Genomic DNA, 18407 nt, shown 5'->3' with positions numbered 1-18407 from the left:
CTTGATTGGAGTACTGTGGTAAATTCAATTGATTGGATGTGATTTGGAAAGGCACACACCTGTCTACATAAGGTACCACAGTTGACAGTGCATGTCAGAGCAAAAACCAAGCCATGATGTCGGAGTAATTGTCTGTAGAGCTCAGAGACAGGATTGTGTCAAGGCACAGATCTGGGGAAGGGTACCAAAACATGTCTGCAGCATTGAAGGTCCCTAAGAACACAGTGGCCTCCATCATTCTTAAATGGAAGACATTTGGAACCACCAAGACTCCTCCTAGTGCTGGCCGCTTGGCAAAACTGGGCAATCGGGGGGGAAAAGGGCCTTGGTCGAGGGGAGGTGACCAAGAACCCAATGGTCACTCTGACAGAGCTCCAGAGTTCCTCTGTGGAGATAGGAGAACCTTCCAGAAGGACAACCATCTCTGCAGCCCTCCACCAATCAGGCCTTTATGTAGAGTGTCTAGACAGAAGCCACTCCTCAGTAAAAGACAGCCCGCTTGGAGTTTGCCAAAAGGCACTTAAGGACTCTCAGACCATGAGAAACAAGATTCTTGGCTTGAATGCCAAGCGTCACTTCTGGAGGAAACCTTGCACCATCCCTATGGTGAAGCAGGGTGGTGGCAGCATCAAGCTGTGGGGATGTTTTTCAGTGGCATGGACTGGGAAACTAGTCACGATCGAGGGAAAGATGAATGGAGCAAAGTACAGAGAGATTATTGATGAAAACTTGCTCCACAGCTCTCAGAACCTCAGACTGGGGCGAAGGTTCACCTTCCAACAGGACAACTACCCTAAGCACACAGCCAAGACAACACAGGAGGGGCTTCGGGATTCGTGTCCTTGAGTGGCCCAGCCAGAGCCTGGACATGAACCCGATCAAACATCTCTGGAGAGACCTGAAAATAGCTGTGTAGCGACGCTCCCCATTCAGCATGACAGTGCTTGAGAGGATCTGCAGAGAAGAATGGGAGTTTCCCAAAATACAGGTGTGCTAAGCTTGTAGCTTCATATCCAAGACTCAAGGCTGTAGTCGCTGCCAAAGGTGCTTCAACAAAGTACTGAGTAAAGGGTCTGAATACTTATGTAAATGTGATATTTCAGTTTTTTGTTGTAAATTTTCAAAAATGTCTAAAAACCTGCTTTTGCTTTGTCATTGTGGGGTAGTGTGTGTAGATTGAAGAAAAAAACAACAATTTAATCAACTTTAGAATAAGGCTGTGACGTAGTCAAGGGTTCTGAATATTTTCCAAATGCACTGTATTGCTTCGGCTGAATTTTTGTAGTTCAAAGATTCCCATGGCTCCCCCTTCTGGCAATTGGGATAAAATTCCTAGTGCGGTTTCTAAATGTATATGGCAAGGTAAACGATCCAGGATAAAATTACCGAACTTACAAAGACGTAAAGACATAGGAGGACTATCCGTACCAAATTTTTTATCGTATTTCCAGGCACTAGCATTTCGCCCCATCCTAAATTGATTTAGACATGATTGTTTCACCCTCTGGCTGAGTATAGAGAGATATATGGTGTCACCTATTGCCCTAAAAGAGGTGGTCTTCACTGATATATCCCTTAAACAATGTAAGCTATACTTTGGTCCCATTATTGCTCACACAATTTGTATTTGGCACCAAATGTAAAAACAAGGTAACTGGGATTAACATTTTCACAATAATGCCTTATGATCTGGAGGGCGACCTTTTGCATTCCCCCAATAGTCAATATGTGGAATTCTTAGCTTACCGATATCATGGAGAGTAATGGTTTGAGAACATTTCAAGATTTGAAAGATACATACACATTACCAGGCAACTCCTTTTTTCTACTGCCCTGTAATTAAATGCTTCAGGGACATAGTTACAAAATTATTTTTGAAGTGCATAAATGTAAATATTCAACACTTTGTATCTATTATCTTACTTAACGATGATAGCTCCTTGAATCTGTCAATCAATCAGAGACGATTAATGCTGACAGGCAGCAATCAGGGGTTGGGGGGGATGGGATGGGAGGTTGGGGGGGGGGGGTCCCACTTCTTTTTTTGTTTTCTTTTCCTGTTTATACCGATTGTATTATTATTATTATTACAAAACATCTCAGCAATCAATACATTAGGTCCCCATTGGACAGGAATCTGCCAATCAGTGGCTGTCTGACTCTGGGCACTGATTAAACATGGGAGAGTGAAAAGCTGGACTGTGACAGAGGAGAGGGGAATGCAGGGCATGGAGGAGAGGAGAAGAGGAGAGGGGCTTCTGCCAAGCCTTCACAGCTCAGTGATCAGAGGGGCCGGGCAGAAAGACATGCAGGCAGGCAGACAGGCAGGCAAAAATACAGGCAGGCAGGCAGGCAAAAATACAGGCAGGCAGGCAGGCATAGTGACAAAGAGAAGCCTGTTTCGCTACTCAGTACTCAGGACCCTGGTGTTGTGTGTTGAGGGGATGGGAATGGGGCCTAGGACAGGTTCTGACAGCACTGTCAGCAGCACACACACACACACAGACATGGAAGATGAGGATGAGCCCACTCTGGACCAATCAAGTACCAGAGGAATACACTGTTCACATACTGCTTCAATTACAGTAACAATACCTATTCAAATGCACATTAAGATTACCAATACACAATCATCCATTGAACACAAACTGTAACTTTGACGTGCATGTTTGGATATTACAACCAGCACTTGGCATTGCATGTGCATTGTCTTAGATGTGCAACATTTCACAGCAATCCACAGTGGAGGTATGGATGGACTCCATACTAAAGAGACTAGAAACTAGTGTTTCAGTGGTCCTAATGAGAGTTGCTGGGAGAGTTGGGGCTGGAGGTTTGCTAAATGGACCAGATGATGGATGTAGTGTAATTTTAAGGAAACCCAGCAGGGAGGAAGGAAGCCCAGGTTAGCCTGCCCTGGGGTGGTAGTGTTTCATGTGAGGGGGCCCCTATAAGTATCCCATTCTTATAGGGGCGTGATGGGCTATAGAGGGCTAGGGGCTAGGAGGCAGGCCATCAGTTGCCGTTTTAATGTTGTGAATCTATTCACACAGAGATAGTCATTTTTCATCTATATGGAATCAGTACACAAGACCTTTGACTATGTAGTACACTATATCCAAAATCCAGTAACACCTAGCACTTCATCACATGTACTATTTATAAAATAGATTCAGCACAAAGTGATTAATATGCCCACAATATATGCTATGAACAATGATAATATAAATACTGTGCTCATATAAAGTCTAACCATGGGTTTGAATACCCCCATTCAAATCTGTAATGAATTCCTTCAAATGTACCTACTGTAAAAGCGACTGTGTTTAATATAACAACTAAGCCTCTTGGTAACTTCATGTGGAGATTGTTACAGGTGTAAAAGCATTCACCTTCCCTGTATGTCTACAGCTTGTACAGTGTTCATGCTTTGAAGCTGTGATACAATAAAATGACATCAAAGACCAATCATTGATAGACACAGTGTTCCTCCAGCTCTACCATGTGGTCATAAACAGAACTGCAGATGAAACTTCACTCCCTCACCAGAACACACTGCCCTGCGTACACACACTGTGCCCTAAATGCACCCCATTCCCTATGTAGTGCACAACTTTTGACCAGGACCCATTGGACTCTTGTCAAAAGTAGTGCTCTATATGGGGAATAGGGTGCCACAGCAATCCCTGTCCCTTTAAGATTGACCATAGCGATGTCACCAGAGGTCAGGTTCCTGGGAGGATTACCATCAGTGTGGAGGAGAAGAGCCAACCTGACAGAGGCCAGGCCTCACTAATCAATTAGCAAAGCGAAGGAGACTTTGTGGGTGAACAAAAACAGAACTTTGCCACATTAAATCACAATCACTGGGAAGCTCTCTTATCAAGAGTCTGACCCTTGAATGGTGTATTATTATTATGGGCAGCAGATCAAGAGCAATCTGGTTTTATCGGGGTGATTTAGTTAGACACATGGGCCCACTGGCCTATAGCTAAGTTTGTAGCCAAATAAGTCTCTCTCAAAAAAGATTTGTCCCACCATGTTGACAGACAGACATGCCAATATTTTGCTTGCAAAATAATCCATTATTTGTATGCCACCATATGTTAGGATATTCAGATCCTTACTCCTTTAACTATGCTCATCAGTTGATTCTACATTTAGCTAAGCCTAAATTTCATCTGAGGGCTGCCAAGTGACAAAATCCATAAGCCATAAAACTCCTAACTTTCAAATAAGAGGGCATTACTACTAATAAAATGCTAACTTGACATAAAACCATAAACATATCAATTTAAATGTACAGTTGGACCAATCTAGCCTTGAAGACAAAGTATGTAGGTAGGCTGTCCATATAGCAGCCAAAGTACTTATTGTGTCAGAGGAACAAACTGATTGGCAGTTCTCCCAGCCAATCCCTGTCTAGATATAAGAGCTATGGGTGGAGACCAGTGGAGAGGTAGACAGTGTTTGACTGTTCTCCACTCTGGAAGATGTAATTCTAAAGCATTTCACTTTTCAACTCGCTCTCCGCACACACACATACATACATAAGTTCACTCTCCCTCTAAGCGATGAAACTCAATGAAGCCTCTGTTGCAGATCTGTTTTCCTATGGCTAAGTTGGCTAACCCCCCCCCCCCCCCCCCCCCCCAAGTGTCATTTATGACGCATTTTCAGGTCAGGCTATCTATGGCATGTTCAGAGCAGGACATTTATTTATTTATTTATTTATATGTACTTATAGGGTAAGGGTACTGGTCCTCTCTGACTTGTAATAATCTGCATTAACATTAGAGTTGGTGATGTTTTACTGGGCGAAATACTTTAGCAAATGTGACACCAGATTACAGACACACTGTAATGATACACCACTGACTATACCCCCCTCCCCTCAAGGTGTCAAAAGCGTTCCACAGGGATGCTGTCCCATGTTGACTCCAATACTTTCCACAGTTGTGTCAAGTTGGCTGGATGTCCTTTGGGTGGTGGACCATTCTTGATACACACATGAAAAACCCAGCACCATTATCGTTCTTGACACAAATCGGGGCGTCTGGCACCTACTACCATACCCTGTTCAAAAGGCACTTCAATCTTTTGTCTTGCTCATTCAACCTCTGAATGGCACACATACGCAATCCATGTCTCAATTGTCTCTGGGAGTAAAAATCCTTCTTTAACCCGTCTCCTCCCCTTCATCTACACTGATTGAAGTGGATTTAACAAATTACATCAATAAGGGATCAGAGGGGGAAGCAATGGCGGAAGCAGAAGTATTTTGTGATTCTCTTGGCGCAAGTACAATTGGTGAGAATGAGTGGACGATGGTGAACAAGAGTGGAGAAAAAGGGTTAAAGTTGGAGATGAACAGCAATTTATGGTCGGGGTGCAATTCACAAGCAAGAATGTTTTTTGGGGGTAAACCGTTTGCGGTCTCGAAGATGGTGAATGACGAATTGGGTAAAGTGGAATCGGTCAGAGTGACCAGAAGCGGTATGATGTTGATTTCATGTGTGTCAAAAGCGCAAAGGGAGAAAGCTCTGTGGTTCTACAAGATGTCGACAGCTACGATTTTCAGAGTAGGGCACCGGTTAAAGGTGTTATTATTCCAGGAATGGTAGACGCACTTAGCTTGAATCGAATGATAGACGGAAAGAAGGATCAAAGCCTATCGGTTATACTGTCGTTTGATGAAGGGGTTCTCCCGACTTATGTAAAGATCATGAGACAGTGCTGTATGTACAGAAGCCGTTTCAGTGTTACAATTGTAAAAAGTTTGGACACGTGGCAAGTGTTTGTCGAAGGAATAAATATGAAGTAGTGGAAGAAAAGTATAGCCAGTTATAATTAGTTATGCTAATGGTTTAGCAGATTCTAAAAAAAGCAGATCAGTCTTTATGTGGCTAACAGAAATATAACATTATTAAAAAGGTTATATCAGGTATTGTTCATCCTGATCAGACAGGTTTTTTCATGGACGATACATTTAAGGTGAACACTCCTGCCTTAATAAGGGCACATATTTAAAGAGTAGCGGCATTAACAGGAAGCCTTTCTGCCAGCTGGTGAGCATCAGATGAGTTTATTTACCTCATTCTTAGACATTTTAACCTGGAGTAAAGTTGAGTGGGAGGTCAGGTTAGTTAAAGAAATACTGTAACATAATACAATATATACAAAAAAATAAAATATGATGGCATGCCAAAATAACACTGTCCTTGATCCTCAAGTGCTTAAAGTAGGAAAGGAAAGGTTGCTGATAAAGTGTCTGATACAGATTCATAATACACATCTGGGTGTATTGTTTTATAAGGACAGATAACTTTCTCGCAACACCATTCCCACAATTAGTAGTAATGGCTATGCAAACAGACCTGTGGAGATGCATTGTATGGTCTGCTTATTTGGGTCGGACAGAGGAGAGCCAGGGCCATCTATCTGAGTCTGCCAAGGGTCCCTTCAGCGCACACACACACACACACACACACACACACACACACACACACACACACACACACACACACACACACACACACAGGCAGGTAAGCAGAACACATTGCCTCTGGGTCTGGTTCAGTCTTGCAGTTTGCTTTATAAAGACCATCGAGCCATTTCACTGGCTCACTCAACCAATCAGAAATCATACAGCACTGGTGACATCACGTCACAAGAGCGTGTTTTATGTGTCTGGACAGAATGGAGAGGAAAGATAGTTTGACAACATTTCGGCCACAAAGGAAAACCAAACAGCCCAGTGAAAACCTCTATTGAGTATTGTTCAGACTGAGACAGATTTGTTACAGTAGACTGGACAGTTATTCAGCAGAGTTCATTCATAAATCTCCCTGGGTAGGGAGTGAAAGAGGTCAAATTTACAGGTGAGATAACTGAGTAATGTGCCCTCAAACCATGAACTGTCACTGTGGTCATCGTCACTGTCTCTACTTTGAAATCTAGATGATCTGTAGCCTGTCAGATTCACCTGTAAGTATGGTCTCACAAGAGAAGCAACTGGAGTCACCATATACTCTTTCATCTCCTTTTAGCCTCTAACAATGAGAACTTAGATTTCTTTTAGATTTAAGTGCTGCCTTCAATACGATTGATCATGCTATTCTCACTAAGAGGCTAGAAGACTTGGTTGGTCTACGAGGACAGGTTCTCAATTGGTCCAAATCATACCTCTGAGCGGTATCAATTTGTTCAGCTGGCCGATAATTCATCCCTGTTGGCGTTTTTCCTATTTTGTTGCATTACAAACTGTCATTGAAATAGATTTTTATTTGGATTTCATGTAATGGACATACCAAAATAGTCCAAATTGGTGAAGTGAAAGGAAAAATTAACTTGTTTCAAAAAGAAAAAAAAGAAAAAAGAAAGAAAAGTGGTGGGTGCATATGTATTCACCCCCTTCGCTATGAAGCCCCGGAATAGGATCTGGTGCAACCAATTACCTCCAGAAGTCACATAATTAGTTAAATACAGTCCACCTGTGTGCAATCTTAGTGTCACATGATCTCAGTATATAAGCGGCACCGTGAAGACCAAGGAGCTCTCCAAACAGGTCAGGGAAAAAGTTGTGGAGAGTACAAATCAGGGTTGAGTTATAAAAAAATATCAGAAACTTTGAACATCCCACAGACCACCATTAAATCCATTATTAAAAATGGAAAGAATATGGCACCACAATAAACCTGCCAAGAGAGGGCCGCCCACCAAATCTCACAGACCAGGCAAGGAAGGCATTAATCAGAGGCAACAAAGAGACCAAAGATAACCCTGAAGGAGCTGCAAAGCTCCACAGCGGAGATTGGAGTATCTGTCCATAGGACCACTTTAAGCCGTACACTCAACATAGCTGGGCTTTACGGAAGAGTGGCCAGAAAAAAGCCATTGCTTAAAGAAAAAAATAAGCAAACACGTTTGGTGTTCGCCAAAATGCATGAGGGAGACTCCCCAAACATATGGAAGAAGGTATTCTGGTCAGATGAGACTAAAATTGAGCTTTTTGTCCATCAAGGAAAATGCTGTCTGGCACAAACCCAAATCTTCTCATCACCCCAAGAACACCATCCCCACAGTGAAGCATGGTGGTGGCAGTATCATGCTGTGGGGATGTTTTTCCATCGGCAGGGACTGGATAACTGTTCAGAATTGAAGGAATGATGGATGGTGCTAAATACAGGGAAATTCTTGAGGGAAACCAGTTTCAGTCTTCTAGAGATTTTGAGACTGGGACGGAAAATCACCTTCCAGCAGGACAATGACCCTAAGCATACTGCTATGCACACTCTAGGTTTCTGTTTTTTTTGTGTTACTTCTTGTATGTTTCAAAGTGGTAGGCATGTTGTGTAAATCAAATTATACAAACCCCCCAAAAATCAATTTTAACTCAAGGTTGTAAGGCAACAAAATAGGAAAAATGCCAAGGGGGTGAATACTTTCACAAGCGACTGTATCTGACAGACATGCTCGTTCCATACAACCCAGTGAAGGCGCTCTGCTCCCAAGGAGCCGGTTTGCTTACAGTTTCTAGATGCAGAACCAAGGCGGAGGGAGGAGCGTTCTCTATTAAAGCTCCTTAGTTGTGGAAGGGTTTGCCCTGTCAGGTATGAGCGGCAGACACCATTTGAGGTTTTTAAAATCACTTTTTTTGGGGGGGGCTTTTAATAAGTGATTGTTTTCCACATCCTCTGTTCATGTTATTACTTAAACAATATATGTATGTAAAGTGTGTTGCGATTTTAAATGCACTTTAAATATAGTTTAATTTGAAAAAGTCATCATCGGACCGCACTCTGGCACTTTCATGGTGAGATGCTGCTAGACTCTAAGAGATGATCTGTGCAGCAAAAACACATCAAACAGAGCAAGAGTTCACAGATGAGACAGACGACACAACACAGCAGGCATGTCTCTCTCCTAGATGTCTCACTGGGTGGTGTTATGACTACAGGAGATAGTCATAATTCTCCACAACCAGTTTGTGCCCACTGACTAATCTCTCTAGAAATCTGTATAAGATCCTTCCCATCACAGCTGTAAAATGGCCACGGCTTCCCTTTCACTGGGTGTGTTTCCACAACTTTCACAGGACAGAACAGCGGCTTACAGGGAGAGTGCTGAGTGCTCCCCATGGAGCCTCCAGGAATACTGTACTGTACATTCCCCATCATTTTTACCTCAAAGTGAACAGCTTGTGAACAACTTATCAGGACAATTTCATTAAAAAAAACTATCATTTTCCTCATCGTACTCAGATAAGGTTATCATAACACGCTTACAGATGTCACTTACACAAGACAGTCTTCACATCCAAAAGTGGGTAACCGTTAGATGAGGGAGTTATTAGCCTTTTCAAATGAAGTAACCAAGGAAACCTCACGCCTACAAAACAACATCAGCATATATTTGAAGCCACCAACTGTCAAATATAAAAACGGTTGAGAAGTTATGGCATTCCTATGCTTGTATGAGCACATGGAAAAATATTGTATATTCATGTCAATGTCTCAAAAAGTACTAATACATGAATAGGTAGGATATTTTGTAATAAACTTTCCATTGAGTGGTTTTTCCCTTCAAAACCAAAACGAAACATTACATTATAGCTCAGTGACACCTTTTAAAGTTGGTCTTAAAACCGTCACCATTCTGCTATATATGACAATATACTTTAAGTGGAACATATTGGGACCCTTTCCAAAAAGTGGAGGGAATTTCTTAGCCCATAAAACTGAATAAGGTTTATAATGTGAATTGTTCATTTTCAAATTTCAAATGTATTTATAAAGCCCTTCTTACGTCAGCTGATATCTCAAAGTGCTGTACAGAAACCCAGCCTAAAACCCCAAACAGCAAGCAATGCAGGTGTAGAAGCACGGTGGCTAGGAAAAACTCCCTAGAAAGGCCAGAACCTAGGAAGAAACCTAGAGAGGAACCAGGGGTGGCCAGTCCTCTTCTGGTTGTGCCAGGTGGAGATTATAACAGAACATGGCCAAGATTTTCAAATGTTCATAGATGACCAGCAGGGTCAAATAATAATAATCACAGTGTTTCGATGTATTAACACGCTTCAAAAGAAAACTCCCACTGGGGACAGATCAACAGGACTGTATTAACCAAACATTAATTCATTTGTGAGGAAATGAACCAGACTAAAATCAAAATGTGAAAGGCAGTAATATTTTGCCCCACAAAAAAAAAAGTGGGTTCGGGTTAGTAAAAGTAGTCAAAGTAAAAGTTCTCATTAACCAGTCATAAAGAATAATAAAACCTCAGATAGCGGTGGATTTCGTGATAAGAATATACAATCCCCGTTGTCTTTCATATCTTCATTAACAGACGTTTTGGCTAGGGTGATCATCATATTTCAAATTATGACATTCCTACACACAGTCCCATATTTTAACTCAAAACTACACATTGAGAAGAGATATTATACACGCTTTATGCATTTTTGTGTTCTAATTTGATTTGAAGCGTAGTTAACACGATATTCTCCAGAGCCACTCCATTAGACAGCAGATTGAAGAGGAACTTTGTATTTCTGAATAGCCCTTTAGAATGTGTTACATTGTCCGTGTAATGACAATGTAACAACCCTAGATAATAGTACAGTTCTCTCTCTATGGTAGTAACAAGAGGGAAATTTACATAAGAAGTGACCACACCAGTTCACACCCAGGTGCTGCGTTTAACCAGACCTCTGCTTCCAAGTCCACTGTGTACACACTGCCAATAGTGGATGGGGCGGAAACCAGTTCCCCGTCAAGCAAACATCTTATAGCAGGATATATGAGGGCTATTTAAACCAATTAAAGAAATTAGAAATGCTATATTGGTGGGTAAATATACATGCACTCTAAAAAGTGTTTGTTTACAAGTACTGTATGTGACTCACATATTATTTGGAATACAGATGCAAATAATGCATGTCCACATTCTTGTCGAATAAGGGCAGCTCATCATATGAGCGTATAACTCAAGACTCACCCGGAGGCTGTTTACTACATGCTACTACTGTATGTCACAGGATAATCTGTGAGATGGAGAAAAAAAAAAAATCCTTCAGCTATTCACCCAATAAACCAGTTGCATTCAACTTTCAGTAGGGAGGTAAAACATGCAGCTGACACTTCCTTTCAAAAGCATCGGCAGCAGTGGATCAAATAATGTACTGTACACTAAAACTACATAAGCCTACATCTCACACCTTAAATCAACTTGTCCTCAGAAAAGATATCAAGTATATCAATTTAAGATACTGTATTTAACTAATATGACATTAAGAAGGCTATTTGATAAGAAGCTACTTTGTCTTACAATTCATTCCAAGCGAGTCAAGACATTTAAAATCCAAATGCAGCAGGTCGATAGCCTTGGCAATGTTTAGGCAAGTATTGAGTGCATCACATCAGCACTTCCAAGAAATACATCAAATAGGGCTACATTAATTATGAATACTTACATTTCAAAACGTCTTACCTTCAATGACCTGAACTGCAGGTTCAAAGTGGTAGAGCAGGATGAGAAGAATAACCGAAGACCACCTGGGGAGGCTGGAGGTAAGAAAATGATGTTGCATGAGTTAGCCTGAATATTTTTTGGGGCTTTAAAATCAAGCACAGAACATTAGAAAATAAACACCCTTACCAAATAATCATTTTGGGAAAGAGATGTCAAATCCAAGCATCCAAAATTGTCCTCAACGTGCTTGGAGTTGGAATCTGCTCTCTGTCTACTTCAGACCTTTGCGTCTCCTGCCACTGAGTGCACTCTCCCTCTCTCCACTCTGTCTCTCCCTGACAGGCTGGAGTACCAATCGAACAAAGAAGACCTCAGTTCTTCAGTGAGTCACTGGCCAACGGACACGGAAATCTGACTCCTTAAAATCCCTCACTAAACCATTGCCTTAAAATTCTTAACTTTGCCATTTGTATGGCGACTATCTGAATTTTTCCATCTCCATTATTTTATTGCATTATTACCAGCATTTGAAGTTGATGGTATGGAATATATTTTGAAATACATTTTGGAGCTGGGGAACCTCAATAAGATTAAGCAGCTCCAAAATGTTTTAGTGAAAATTACATTTTGAGAGGGGCCGAAATTTGTTCTGACTAAATGAGAGTTGGGGAAAAGTTAAATCAACTTAAAATGACGTGTTACTGAAATTGTTCTGATTCATGAGACAAGTTACTATGGAAATAATTTCATCACAAATGTGTAAATTATGTCAAATATTGGAAAACTTAATCGTGAACGTCTGTTCATAGCCTATACCCAACAACAGGTAGTGGCACCCAGACAGTGAAATTTAGTAATAAGGTGAAGATTTTGCAAGTCTTTGAAGTTTGGTTGTCATCAACCACTGAGGACTGCTAATGCTTTTCTGTAGACCCTGTATCATGTGACTCTCGGCACCCTGTTTAGATGCTTATCTGCCTCAGACTCCATGAACTGGACCTACTGAAGATGGAGGTAGAGTTCCTGGTTGGCATGTTGACCACAAGGCATCTCCACAAATACCTGATTCCAATTCAGTTGATATGCAACTACACCAGATACATCCAGAACTCTACGAGTATACATTTTTAAAAGGATGTGATCTCTGAAAATTAGTCTTTTAGCTTAGATCATTTTTGGATGGTCACTGATCTAACATAATGTAATCATTTTGGATCAACTGATTTTTATTACATTACATAGTTGTTTATGACATGTTTCCAAGAAAGCTGGGGGAAGAAAACTCTCATGGAAGCATTCCTGATGGAGATTTTATGTTGTGAAGTTACAATCCACTTTGACAATTTGCCTGATTGTTATTCTAGCTGGACTCCTAACCAGTCAGCCACTCTTTCCTCTGCCCTACAAAACCACTGCACGACATACCCACACCAAAGCCAATTACATTATGTCATAACAGAACTAGTGGTATAGCCACACTGACAATAGTGAAGAGGGTGTGCAAGTTTTATGGCAAACCATTGCACTGTAACATAATAAAAGCAAATAGGTTTCAATTAACAGAGTTGGTTGGTCCAGTTCAACAGTTTAAAGAGATCCAAGTGTTATTACCTCAAGCAGGGACTGGACAAGTAGAGAAAACATTGCCAGGATCCTTCTGGCCCAAAGTTACATTCAGATCTATCTGCCTATAATAACCTTTATCTCAGCAAGCACAGAGAAGAGGCTGTGAGGCCATGCTGTTTTCAGTGAAAATGGTTGGGATGTTAACGAACTACAATTAGTAGATCTTGGAATGTAAGGGTCCCTACTCTACTTTTAAACTGAGGAGAATGCAGACAACCTGGCACATTTTTTGCCTTATTATTAGAATTGTGTCATGTCCTGGCCAGTATAAGGGTTAATTGTTATTGTAGTTTGGTCAGGACGTGGCAGAGGGTATTTGTTTTATGTGGTTCAGGGTGGTGTTTTTGTAGTAAGGGCATTTGATTTAGTATTCCGGGGGTTTTGGGCACTGTTTGAGATTCATGTATTCTATGTTTAGTCTAGGTAGTCTGTTTCTATGTTGAGTTAATTGGGGTGGACTTCCAATTGAAGGCAGCTGTGTGGTGTTGCCTTTGATTGTAAGTCCTATATTAGTTGGGTGTGTTTGTCTGTGTATTTGTGGGAGATTGTTCTGAGTTTAGCCTTGTCAGACTGTTTGTTGATCGTTCGTTCTCTTGTTTGTTATTTTTGTACGTTCATTCTGAGTTAATAAACGTCAAGATGAGCTTACACATACCTGCTGTGTTTTGGTCCTCCATTACCAACGACAACCGTGACAGAATCTCCCACCAAAAATGGACCAAGCAGCAGAGGAAGGAGCAAGGGGAATTCGGTGAGGACCGGGAACGCTACTGGCGTTTAAACCGGAGAGGCAGCCCCAATAATTTTTTTTGGGGGGGGGGCACATGGACAGATCGGCGGAGCCGAGGATGGAACCAGAGCTAGTGAGGGGAGAAGTGGGGGAAAGAGAAACAGAGACTATAAGGGAGTTGATGGGAAAATTGGAGGAGAAAAGGATGAGAGAGCTACTGTGTTGGTGTTTTAGGGACGACATTCGCCCTACAGAGCGTGTCCTAATGTTATCACCTGGAGTAGCGTTTTTTTAATAGTCCTGAGGTGCGTGCTAGCTGTCTGGTGAAGATAATACCAGCACTGCGCACCAGGCATCCAGTTCGTCAGCCCAGTCCGACTCGTCCTGTTCCCGCTCCCCGCACTAGCCTGGAGGTGCGTGTTCCCAAGCCGATACCTCCAGTACCAGCGCCACGCATCGGGCTTTTAGTGCGTCAGCCCAGTCCGACTCGTCCTGTTCCCGCTCCCCGCACTAGCTCTGAGGTGCGTGCTCCCAGGCTGATACGTCCAGTACCAGCACCACGCACCAGGCTTCAAGTGCGTCATCCCAGTCCGACGTCGCCAGAGCCGCCCGCCAGTCAACAGCCGCCAGAGCCGCCCGCCAGTCAACAGCCGCCAGAGCCGCCCGCCAGTCAACAGCCGCCAGAGCCGCCCGCCAGTCAGGAGCCGCCCGCCAGTCAGGAGCCGCCAGAGCCGCCCGCCAGTCAGGAGCCGCCAGAGCCGCCCGCCAGTCAGGAGCCGCCAGAGCGGCCCGACTGCCCTCCGGGTCTGCCAGAGCGGCCCGACTGCCCTCCGGGTCTGCCAGAGCGGCCCGACTGCCCTCCGGGTCTGCCAGAGCGGCCCGACTGTCCTCCGGGTCTGCCAGAGTGGCCCGTCTACCCGGAGCTGCCGGGGTGGGTCGTCTGCCCGGAACTGCCAGAACCAGAGCCACCTCCAGATATAGGTGGGTTGGGGAGGGGGGGTGTAGCACAGTGCAGTCGTTGACGGCAGCCACCCTCCCTTCCCTCCCTTTAGTTTAGGGGGATTTTTTTGTTTTTTGTTTGGGGTTTTTGTTATTTTTGAGGTGCTTCCGGGGTGAGCACCTTTAGGGGGGGGGGGGGGGGGGGTACTGTCACGTCCTGGCCAGTATAAGGGTTAATTGTTATTGTAGTTTGGTCAGGACGTGGCAGAGGGTATTTGTTTTATGTGGTTCAGGGTGGTGTTTTTGTAGTAAGGGCATTTGATTTAGTATTCCGGGGGTTTTTGGGCACTGTTTGAGATTCATGTATTCTATGTTTAGTCTAGGTAGTCTGTTTCTATGTTGAGTTAATTGGGGTGGACTTCCAATTGAAGGCAGCTGTGTGGTGTTGCCTTTGATTGTAAGTCCTATATTAGTTGGGTGTGTTTGTCTGTGTATTTGTGGGAGATTGTTCTGAGTTTAGCCTTGTCAGACTGTTTGTTGATCGTTCGTTCTCTTGTTTGTTATTTTTGTACGTTCATTCTGAGTTAATAAACGTCAAGATGAGCTTACACATACCTGCTGCGTTTTGGTCCTCCATTACCAACGACAACCGTGACAAATTGATATGCTCTTCTATCATCTAAAGACAACACCAGCCAGATACCATCTGAACTGTTGTTGTGTCTGTGAAAAATGTATCCTGAAAAATCAATAGAATCTACTGTTTTCATTTTGATAATCAATTCTTACAATATGTTTTTAAAGAGCATGCTAGGACATCTGATTTGAAGTATTTCATTCAAGGCCTAGATACACCGACAGATATTACTCCAAGTTCAGCAGGGACCTGGGTGCATTCGCATTAAAGTAGTCTCTCGCTCATATGAGATTTGGTTCTGGGTTGCCAGATTAGCATGAAAGTTACGCTTATTATACTTTTTGGGGGACCACAACAAACACTACCCTCTGCATTTCTGTGGGTTTTCTTCTCATAAGGCTTTAAAACTTGTGTCGTGATACCTGCATGAGGTTTTGAGCAGCACCGGTCTCCTCAACCTCTGTCTTCTACAACCCCATGTGTTGGGAAAGAGAGCTAGGAAATCTGAGAAATGAAAAGTGAGACTTGATTTCTTTTACATGATGGCAAGCCAGGTCCCATGCTGTATGTCCCTGCGCTTGTTTATAGGTTGTTTATTGATTGCTTTGGTAACTACAGTAACAGCTTACGTAATGAAAAATAATTTTCTCAGAGAACAGCGTTTTTATTCACAGTGCTTGAAACTCATGTAAAATGTGACTGGTATGGAATGCCATATGTGGGATGTGACTGGGTTAGCTAGCGGTAAGGAGGGCTATGTCAAGACAGTGTGTGTAATGCTGATCTCACAAGCCATGGGTCAGCAATTATCATTATACCAATACCATAATCAATTATATTAATTGAGCATAAGGAAAATAGACAGGTTGAATGTATGGTAAATGTGCATAGTGAATGTCATGACATTTTGGCCCCTTCCTCCTGACAGAGCTGGTGTAACTGAGTCAGGTTTGTAGGCCTCCTTGCTCGCACACGCTTTTTCAGTTCTGCACACACATTTTCTATAGGTTTGAGGTCAGGGCTTTGTGATGGCCACTCCAATACCTTGACTTTGTTGTCCTTAAGCCATTTTGCCACAACTTTGGAAGTATGCTTGGGATCATTGTCCATTTGTAAGACCCATTTGCAACCAAGCTTTAACTTCCTGACTGATGTCTTGAGATGTTGCTTCAATATATCCACATCATTTTCCTACCTCATGATGCCATCTATTTTGTGAAGTGCACCAGTCCCTCCTGCAGCAAAGCACCCCCACAACATGATGCTGCCACCCCCGTGCTTCACGGTTGGGCTGGTGTTCTTCGGCTTGCAAGCCTCCCCCTTTTTCCTCCAAACATGACGATGGTCATTATGGCCAAACAGTTCTATTTCTGTTTCATTAGACCAGAGGATATTTCTCCAAAAGGTACGATCTTTGTCCCCATGTGCAGTTGCAAACCGTAGTCTGGCTTTTTTATGGCGGTTTTGGAGCAGTGGCTTCTTCCTTGCTGAGCAGCCTTTCAGGTTATGTCAATATAGGACTCGTTTTACTGTGGATATTTACTTTTGTACCGGTTTCCTCCAGCATCTTCACAAGGTCCTTTGCTGTTGTTCCGGGATTGATTTGCACTTTTCTCATTAATGTACGTTCATCTCTAGGAGACAGAACGCGTCTCCTTCCTGAGCAGTATGACGGCTGCGTGGTCCCATGGTGTTTATACTTGCGTACTATTGTTTGTACAGATGAACGTGGTACCTTCAGGCATTTGGAAATTGCTCCCAAGGATGAACCAGCCTTGTGGAGGTCTACAATTTATTTTCTGAGGTCTTGGCTGATTTCTTTAGATTTTCCCATGATGTCAAGCAAAGAGGCACTGAGTTGGAAGGTAGGCCTTGAAATACATCCACAGGTACACCTCTAATTGACTCAAATTATGTCAATTAGCCTATCAGAAGCTTCTAAAGCCATGACATTTTATGGCATTTTCCAAGCTGTTTAAAAGGCACAGTCAACTTAGTGTATGTAAAACTTCTCACCCACTGGAATTGTGATACAGTGAATTATAAATTAAATAATCTGTCTATAAACAATTGTTGGAAAGATTACTTGTGTCATGCACAAAGTAGATGTCCTAACCGACTTGCCAAAACTATACTCAACAAGATAATTGTGGAGTGGTTGAAATTAGTTTTAAATGACTCCAACCTAAGTGTATGTAAACTTCCGACTTCAACTGTACTGTTGAAAATCTGAGGTTGTTTTAAAGGTACAAATTCAACATACTTTTTTTGTTCTATGTTGGTTTGTCTGTTGAAATTTTGGTACCATGATGACATAATCCTGTAGTTGAAATTTCACCGTCAAAACAACAGTTTATGGTTAACTTTTTTTCAAATCGAAATTGCGTTGACAAATTCAATTGAAGCAACATTGATTTAACCGATCTGTGCCCAGTGGAAAAGCTCTTTAATGTGACTGTATGATCTCAAACCCATTCTGTATCCCAAATGTTAAAATCAGTCTAATTCAGTTTAGTTCTCACAGCATCATTTCTCTAAAAGCAGCCAGTGAGCCAAAAGAGGATTCCCCTTCCCCAGTCAGACTAAAAACAAAAAGAGGATTCCCCTTCCCCAGTCAGACTAAAAACAAAATAGCACAAAACATAATAGCCTTGCACTTAGGTCGCAAAGTAATGTGGCATAATGTTAGCAGAGGGCTAAAATGGTATTAACACCCCCCCATCATAATGTTAGCAGAAGGCTAAAATTGTATTATAACACCCCCAATCATAATGTTAGCAGAGGGCTAAAATGGTATTATAACACCCCCATCATAATGTTAGCAGAGGGCTAAAATGGTATTATAACACCCCCCCCCATCATAATGTTAGCAGAGGGCTAAAATGGTATTATAACACCCCCATCATAATATTAGCAGAGGGCTAAAATGGTATTATAACACCCCCCATCATAATATTAGCAGAGGGCTAAAATGGTATTATAACACCCCCCCATCATAATATT

At 42.4% G+C, this 18407-nt stretch overlaps 1 protein-coding gene across 1 annotated transcript in view; it reads right to left on the bottom strand.

Moving 5' to 3' along the window:
• Positions 1-11796, bottom strand: part of LOC115169692 (collagen alpha-1(XVIII) chain) — a 53481-nt gene extending 41685 nt beyond the window's left edge. The window contains exons 1-2 of the mRNA XM_029725585.1: positions 11659-11796; positions 11491-11564 (exon numbers count right to left, since the gene is read on the bottom strand). Of these exons, the coding sequence (XP_029581445.1) occupies positions 11491-11564; positions 11659-11669 (85 nt within the window). The 5' untranslated portion in view covers positions 11670-11796. The remainder of the gene's footprint in view (positions 1-11490; positions 11565-11658) is intronic.
• Positions 11797-18407: the final 6611 nt, after the last annotated feature.

This window comes from Salmo trutta, chromosome 31 (assembly GCF_901001165.1).
Source record: "Salmo trutta chromosome 31, fSalTru1.1, whole genome shotgun sequence".
NCBI lineage: Eukaryota > Metazoa > Chordata > Actinopteri > Salmoniformes > Salmonidae > Salmo > Salmo trutta.
The sequence above is the reverse complement of the archived record's forward strand: the minus strand, read 5'-3'. Positions and strand labels throughout refer to the sequence as shown.